Below are 8,524 nucleotides of genomic sequence, written 5' to 3' on the forward strand. Positions count from 1 at the left end.
AATAAATCCAACATCATAATAAATCACTATGAACGAAGGATTTACTGCAGAACCGCATTGCAGCTGAGGCAATGTTATTGCCCGGTTAGCTCTGAACTTACACACATCACATCGTAAATCGAATAAAGTTTCGAGTGTGTAATGTTCATTCCGGAAACACGACTAAACTTCGTTAGCATGCATGCTAAGTCTACTTTACTGGACAGAGAAAATGAAGCAGCGTCTTAGCATAGCTGCAAAACATAGAAGCCTGAAATTATTCATAGCAACACCAAATTTTGATTTATAGTGAAATTTTATGCAACCAGTTGGTTTCTTTTGGCTGAAAATGACATGAACAAGTAACAAAAGATAACTAGCAAACTTCAACTGTTTGTGTGTTTTTTTCCTCATTTTTACTGATGTCTAAATTAATTTCAAGCCTTTGAAATTGAATGTTTTGAGAAATTGCAGCGTTGTACCATCCCAAATGGTAATTTCTACCATGTTCTAGGGTGTTCTAATTTTAAGATGAGAAAAGGGATGTTCTGTAATCAGTTAGCTGTCAATGGTAAGTCATGGTTTGAAGCAAAGAGCTGCTGTTAGGGTTCATCCCAGAGACAGAGCTGCACATTGTAGCAGCTCACAAGACAGAGAAAGGCTATAAAGTCATATCCAAGTGTTTTCAAGTGCCAGTGGATACAGTGTGAAGCAAAAATTGCGAGGAGTTCCACACAGAAACACCTCAAAGGACATGGCGGGAACCTTAAAGTAACTCATGCACCGGCGAGAACAGTGGAGACCGAGAAGAGTTCGCTGATTCTGGTCGCAACATCTCACTTAGACACCGACCAAAGCTATTTTCCATGGACAAAGACCAAAACGGACTCCGCTTCTCCATGACGGATACACAAAACGCTCATGTGACTAAAGAAGAATGCCTTTGGTCATATTTCTTCAAATGGAAGAAACATTCAATCCCAAGAACCCCATCCCGAATGTGAAGTTTTGTGGGTGTTTTTTGTCAAAGACTCGGGGGAGAGAACTGTAGATGAGCGTGATGGCAAGGAAACCTTCCAACCTTAAAGACCTGGAGATTGAAGAGTGGTTGGAAAATCCCAGTGGAGACACGCAAAAAGCCAATTTGGGCATTTTTACAATCTTTAACATTTGTAATGCACTGTCTTTTTGCCTTTTGTTAGTTGTTTACACCATTACCAACCAAAGGAAACCTTTTGGTAAAATACAAACTCACTCTAAATCAAGTTTTTGGCCTGGTTAAGAATAATTTGGGGATTTAAGAACAGGTATGTATTGCATAGACGTAAATCCAAATTGTTTTTTCTCAGTGTTTATCTCACAGGCTACCAGGACACCTAACCCATAATACCATTTAAACTAAAGTTATACTCTGATGTAAAACAAATGTTTAATGACCATTAAAAGGCCACTTTTACACAATTAACATGATCGTGAAGAACTGCAATGATGTGCAACTGCTGCGAAACAAAAGACTTGTCCAGATTTAGGTATTGTCTTCACAGTATGTTTTTATTGCACACCCTTTGACAATAATCATTCATAATGCAGGTTTGTTTCTCACAATAGTAATAATAATAATAATAATAATCCACTCTTAATCAGTATCACATTAAGGCCGAGCACCACAGCTGAGCACCATTGTTAAGCGAGAACAGTTTTTTGTTTTTTTGTGCTAAAAACTACCTGGATCAAATAACAGCTTCCCCTGTGAGTCTGCTATTGTATTTATATTGCTTTACACAGTCACAGCAATATGTTTTAAAAATCAATTTCCATTCACTTTTATGTGACTGGCATTAAAATAGCTTCATCTGTGTTACGTCAGTGCAGCTAAAACCTGAAGGATCGTGGCTCACAGTTTGGATTATTTGCTAATATTTTCAACCCTATCAGTATATCTTCATTTGGCAGCTTGTTGATTTCACACTTCTCTGTCCGGCTGCTTGATGTCAAAGGTCATCAGAACGTCCATGTCGCTGGACTCCCCGAAGGAGGCGGCCAGTTTCAGCTGCTGGAGCCCGTTCCCGCTGGAAACCTCCGCCTCCCACACCCTGCTCTTGTTCAGTTTCAGATCAGTTCGCGTCTCGCCCACCACGCTCACCCGCTGGGCCCCGGGGACCCTCACCCGGAAGCGGACCCAGGAGAGGGGCTCCAGCAGGCCCACGCGAGGCTCAAAGAGCACGCAGCCTTTCCTCCAGGCCGAGTACACGCAGGGGAACGGTGGCCCCGGCTGATCGCAGCTGTTCCTCAGAACAAAGTCACACATGGGGCTGAAATCTCCAGCGGGGGTGATCCTCGCGTAGAGGCCCAGCCGGTAAACCCCGACGTCGGGCAGGCTGACGCTCACCGTCACCTTGCTGTCTGTGTACGTGCAGAACAAGTAACGCGAAAGAGGAAAAGCCGCCGTTTTGCTCTCTTCTCGGGCGAGCACGCTGTGAAGCTCAAGGTCCCGCTGGTTATAAAAGGTGATGTTACACTTGCCTTGCTGGGTACTCACCACTGCAGCCGTGTGACTGAATTTGGACAACCCGGCCTCCGACGTCCGGGTTCCTGGTCCGCAAGCCGAGCCCAGGTTGGGGGGAAACAGCTCGTCCGGACCCATCACCTTCCCTTTGCAGTGCAGCAGGAAGTTTGCAGCGTTCTGGAACTTCAATTCCGTTTTCTCATAGTCTCGCACAAACACCGAGAGCCGGTAGAAGCCGTGCAGGGGGCAGAGGACGTGGCAGGTCAGGGCGCCCGGTTGGATCTGAGTTGCCAGGCAGCGCTTGGCCACAGCCGCCTCCATGTCCGGGTGAACCAGTTCACACAGCACCATCAGAGGCCTGGAGGTCTTCAGCACCAAATCAAACACACCGTCTTTCACCTCGGCAGCCTCGCTGCCCTGACTGCTGTCCGCGACGCCCAGAGATCCTGCAACCGGCTGCAAGCCCCAAGACAAGAAGGGGTTCTCTGGGATCTCCTCCATGGCCCTCGGGGTCGGACACTCGACCATGAAGGAGCACACCCAAATCAGAGGCGTGGTAGCCGCTTCCGGTCTGGCAAACACCTTCACGTCGTAAGTGCCACTCGCAGGCGGCAGCAGCTGCAGCTTCATGCTCCGATTGGAGACGGTTAGGAGGCCGGACGAGGAGTTGATGGAGTCTTTGTGCTCCGAAGATCCACAGTGAAGGAGGTCCTGGTGCTGCGTGATCTCGTAGGTGAAGGTTGCAGGTCTGGAGAAACCGAGGGACACGTTCGCCTCGCCATCATCTGAGAAAGAAATCAAGAAGACTAGCTCAGTGAAGAAAAAGCTTTTAGTAAGAACAACACATTTGCGTGCTTCTTGTGAAATCAGAAAGAACTGATGTTGGACCTGTGACGATGAGGAAGTGATGAGGTTGAATGAGCCGGAGCCCCATGGTGAAGAAGGCCGACGTCTTGAAGACCCTCCTCTCGAACTCCTCCAGGGCGATGGGCGCGTCCAGGAGCTGCCACTTTTCCTCATCGGGGAAGTGCGAGTCGATGAACTCCTCCGGGTCCGTCAGGAAATAGAAATCATCAAACCTTGGAGGCAACAGATGGAGACGGCAGACTGGTTTGAGACTCGACTCGCTGCGGGTTGCGAGCCCATTAAAATAAACAAAGAGCAAACTGTGAAACTTCGTCACGGGCGCTGTGTCGGGCTGTAAAAAACAGCTTTAAAACCGCGCTTTGGATTTCTTTGCTAAACTCCATCATACCTTTTGACGAAGCTTTCATGCTCCATATCCACTCGTCCTGCTCCCCAGCAGGCGTCAAGCAGGAACCACTGTCCTCCCAGAAGCACAGCGTTCCACAGGTGATCGGATTTCACATGCTTCAGGCTCTGACCCTGACGGTACCCGACGCCCTTACTGTGGCCCGGCACTTCTTGACACTCGATGCCCACCTCCCTGTAAACACAAACGGATCACTGCCTTTTGTTTATTCGCATCCCATGTCCTCAGACTCGAGTTCAAGGCTGCTGTGCACAAATTCAGCACGCATCATTTTCCTGGAAGCACCTGCCTTCACTTGAGAGGGGATCAAGGATGCATATACAGCATGGAGGAGCGGGGCTGTACTGGTGTCTAAAAGAATTTATTTTTTTAAAGTCTGTTGTTTTTGCTGTAAACAATTAAATTGATGCACATTCGCTTAAGTGCTTCAGTTCAATTTACTGAGCTGTACAAACAACACATCAGCTCCCTTTTCTATCTTTATACTAACAATGAATTCAATAGGTGGTTGCGAAATGAACACTGCAGATGACAAACCCACAATTATCGCCTGACTCTGCAGGTCCCCTCATATCTGCAGCAGCGCGTTAGCAATGTTTGGCTCATTGTGCTGAGTTTTCTGGCCTGCAACCTCGTCTCTTATCAAAACTGTTTCCACGGCAGCAGGCGAACGGTCTCATTACTCAACTGCAGGTCTCCTCGTCCGACACCGAACTGAAACAAAGTTAACCCGGTGAGCAGAGTTCAATTTGTGCGGCTCGGAAAGCGGTCAGCGCTAATGTGAAGCCCACCAGATTTCGAAATAAAAGAGAGAGAGGATCAGTCGGTGCAAATTCACAGCTCCAGCGTTCAGAGCGTTTAAGGGTTGTAGTCACGTTTACCTGCACATTTCTGTACAAAGATTGGAGTAGCTGCAGCAAACCCCTCGACCGGCTGCTATCACATCCTCAGGTGCGGTCAGCTTCTCTGAGTGGCCGAGATACCCGCTCACATCGTACTCTATGAAGATAGAGGATAAACATGGCTTCTGGTCTCAAAAAAAAACATTGATTTCCCATCCAGAAATCCATAATGTGGTGTGTTAGCAAACCCTAAGTAAGACGTAGTATGGATAGTTTGCATACTTCAGTAAACCCACCAATGTTGTTGCACAGCCAGACCCAGATGGCACGAAGTTTCTCCAGCTCATTTCTGGCTCCCAGCGTGATGCTCTGCACTATCGCCTTCACATCATAAACTCGCTTTTCCTTCAGCTACAACAACACACAAAGATCTGTCAGACAAAGTAGGTTTTTATAGGTAATTAACGAATCCAAAGATGGATTCTTCATGTTTCCACTCTCAGCAGGCGTCACAAACTTTTCATGTAAACAAGCCTTGTTTTTTGTTTTTTCTCCACCATCATCCTGTTTGTCAGAATCTTTTCAGTATCACCCTTTAGATTCAGAGACATGAGTGCTGTCTAATTATTCCTTCTCTGCAATGAAACCTTTACTATGGATGAAACTAGGGATCAACTGATATGGATTTTTGGGTGGTCGACACCTGATAATAGGGACTGATATACAGTAAATGTAATGTTTTAACAGCAGGAACTTGCCCTTCATAACTAGGCTTCTTCATTAATAAGAATGACTATAACTGAATATGTAAAATAGATTATAGGAGGGATTAAATTAGGACACTGTCCTTCGTTTACAACTGAGATTGATCAGTTTGTCTCCTGCTGTTCTTCTCTATTTCCTAATATTTTACTGTTCTATCACTTTTATTGCTGGGGCTCCTATCTTAAATCTGTATTAGTTACTGTTTTTCAGACTCTGTTTCGGGGTAATCTGCCTTCTAACTTAGCTGCTAACTGTTAGCATAGCCTTAGCCACTGTGAGAGGAGCTCATTTCTTGGTTGGTGACAACGGCTTGTGTTTCTTGTTCAGTTTTTCAGAGATATTTCTGAAACCACAGACAGACAGAGAGAGGAAGCTCTATCAGACCTGAAGTAGGACATTTAATTTATCAATAATCTGTCAACTGAAATACCAATACAGTAATCAGAAAAATTGCAAAATATTGGCCATGATAATCAGCCAGGCTGATAATCGGTCTATCCCTCGAGGAAATATTTAGGTGTCTTGCTGTGAAATGGTATTTTTGTTCATTGTGCAAAGTGAATGTTTGTTCGTCACTGTTTAGGCTGAAAAAAACCAACAACAATATGAAGTTATTTGCCGGTATATTTTGCATTTTTTTTGTCTTTCTTATGTAATGTTACTCTTGAACTTGGTGCTTTTGCGTCCTCACCTCCGCTCCAACGCTGATCACATGCGAGTCCACCCTGTGGAAGACCTCCGGGTTGGCGAAGAGGTCTTTTCGCCGCTTCTTCTTCTTCCCTACCGCGGCGTCGCACAGCGTCACCAGCCTCCGACCCAGCGGCGCTTTCTGCTGCGGCTGTCTTTGCTCGTCGGCCTCCTTCCTCACGGCGCTCTTCTTCACCACCGTGATGGTCCTGGCTGCGCTCTCGGACGACAGCTGCCTCTTCGCCGCCGGACGCTGGTCTTCGCTCTCCACCGTCAGCTTCTCGAGCGCCGTCCGTCTGGAGAGCACGGCATTCTGGGAGGCTTCAGCTCCGACCAGGACCTGGGCGGCTGGAGGCTCCGGGCTCTCCGGTTTTTCATTGTGCACCAAAGCGCCTATGACTGGGTTTGACTCGCCTAAAATCTGATTCTCCAAGGCCTTCACCTGCACGCATCCCATTTGGGTCACCTCATCTTGCTGGGAAAGGCGCGCAGAACAGGCGAACGGGAAGGAGAACTTCTGGATAGCGACTTCGGCTGACATCATGCCGGATGCATGGCTTCCTAACCGGAGAGAGACGGCAGATATAATTTAGAAGACAGCCTTTATTCGCCGGGGTATTTTTAGCTTAATCCTGTGAGCAGGTAGTAACTTGTTCTGCTTAAGATGAGACACACGAAAGCTGCAGGGAAAGATCCTCCACGTGGAGGAAAGGAAGCAGCAGGTTTATTCTACAAACTACATTCCACGCGAGACAGTGACAAATTGGCAATTAAATTATGTCTATTCATAACCGTAAATGAACGCAAAGGTTGGAATCATTAGTCACTGTCGCAGCCAGCAGCACAAAGAGTGCGACCCTATAACTTCATGCGGATTGATGGCCCGCGTTCGGAATTTCTTTTTAAAAAAATTAGCAACACGGGGAGCGAGTTAAATCTGTCGGAAAAAACGACTTATTTTTTCAAAAGCGGCCGGTAATCATCCTTCAGTCGGATGACCTGCGCTGAAGCACACCTCAAGCAGAAAATTATCAGCTCTGTCTGCAGCTGAAATGAAGGTCCCAGAAGATCCTGAAAGGTTTTGGCCCTCAAGTTGAAGGTTTAGTCCAACATGAGGGGCGAAAACCTTTCAACACCTCCTCTGCAGGAGAGTTTTCTTCTGCTGTTACATCATAAAGGTGCAGAATGTTTTATTGTTGGGTAACGATCCTTTCAGATGAAAATAAAGAGATGTGGTCTCTGGAATATTTTAGCTGAATTTTGACAGTTTCAGATGTTTTCAGACCTCACAGTTTTTCGCACTTTCGTTCATAGATCTCGTAAATCTCCAACACGAGGCGCAAAACCTTTAAACATCTTCTACAGCAATTATCTTCTACTGTTACATAATAAAAGTGCGCAAGTGAGTATTTTGTTGTTGGGCAATGATCCTTTCAGATGGAAATAAAACCTTGCAGGACAGCTTGTTAACATATTGGGTCAGGCTATGAATTCAGACTGAATTCAGGATATACGTTGCTCCACCATCGTCTGATTTTGTTCAGTCAAACATTTTAGCTAAATTTTGAGACTTTCAGATGTTTGCAAACCTCACAATTTTTTTTATTTTCACATTTGTGTTCAAACTCGTTTGGTGTAAATCTTGCAAAACCTTTAAACATCTCTTCTCCAGTCATTATTTTCTACCGTTACATAATAAAAGTGCAGAACATTTTGTTGTTGGGTTGGAAATCTGCCTGGTAATGATCCTTTCAGATAGAAATAAAAACCTTGCAGGACAGCTCGTTAGCATATCGGGTCTAGACAGAATTCAGGATATGTTGCTCCACCGTCATCTTAATTTGTTCAGAGTTTACTGCTTGTTCTGTCAAACATGTTACCAGAATTGTGACAGTTTTAGATGTTTGCAGACCTCACAATTTTACTATTTTCACGTTCGTCATCAAACTCGTTTGGTGTAAAAGTCCAACATGAGGCGCAAAACCTTTAAATATCTATTCTGCAGGAGTTTTCTTCTCCTGTTACAAGCTCAGAGTATTTTGTTGTTGGCTAATGATTCTTCCAGATGGAAATAAAAACCTTGCAGGACAGCCTGTTAACATATTGGGTCAGTCCATGAATTTGGCCAGAACTCAGGAAATATGTTGCTCCACCGTCTTCTGATTTTGTTCAGTTTGTACAGATTTGTTCTGTAGAACATTTTAGCAGAATTTTGACCGTTTTAGATGTTTGCAGACTTAGCAATTTTACTATTTTCACATTCGTGTTTGCACTCGTTGCACTCTTGTTGTTGGGTAATGATCGTTTCAGATGGAAATCAAAACCTTGCAGAACTGCCCGTTGACAATTTGGATGAGTCCAGGAATTTAGTTTTATTTTGGTTGGAGTTTGCTGATTTGTTGTATAGAATATATTTTAGCTGAATTTCAACAGTTTTAGATGTTTGCAGACTTCGCGTTTTTTCTATTTTCA

The 8,524-nt window shown here is 45.1% G+C and overlaps 1 protein-coding gene across 1 annotated transcript in view; it reads right to left on the bottom strand.

Moving 5' to 3' along the window:
* Positions 1-1,503: 1,503 nt before the first annotated feature.
* The window catches only part of ky (kyphoscoliosis peptidase), an 11,147-nt gene continuing 4,126 nt past the window's right edge, over positions 1,504-8,524 (bottom strand). Inside the window, exons 2-7 of the mRNA XM_008283187.1 lie at positions 6,057-6,613; positions 4,897-5,011; positions 4,640-4,757; positions 3,741-3,932; positions 3,374-3,564; positions 1,504-3,270 (exon numbers count right to left, since the gene is read on the bottom strand). Coding sequence (XP_008281409.1) covers positions 1,943-3,270; positions 3,374-3,564; positions 3,741-3,932; positions 4,640-4,757; positions 4,897-5,011; positions 6,057-6,596 — 2,484 coding nt within the window. The 5' untranslated portion in view covers positions 6,597-6,613 and the 3' untranslated portion in view covers positions 1,504-1,942. The remainder of the gene's footprint in view (positions 3,271-3,373; positions 3,565-3,740; positions 3,933-4,639; positions 4,758-4,896; positions 5,012-6,056; positions 6,614-8,524) is intronic.

Source organism: Stegastes partitus, unplaced genomic scaffold, assembly GCF_000690725.1.
Source record: "Stegastes partitus isolate 25-593 unplaced genomic scaffold, Stegastes_partitus-1.0.2 Scaffold301, whole genome shotgun sequence".
In the NCBI taxonomy this organism is placed as follows: Eukaryota; Metazoa; Chordata; class Actinopteri; family Pomacentridae; genus Stegastes; species Stegastes partitus.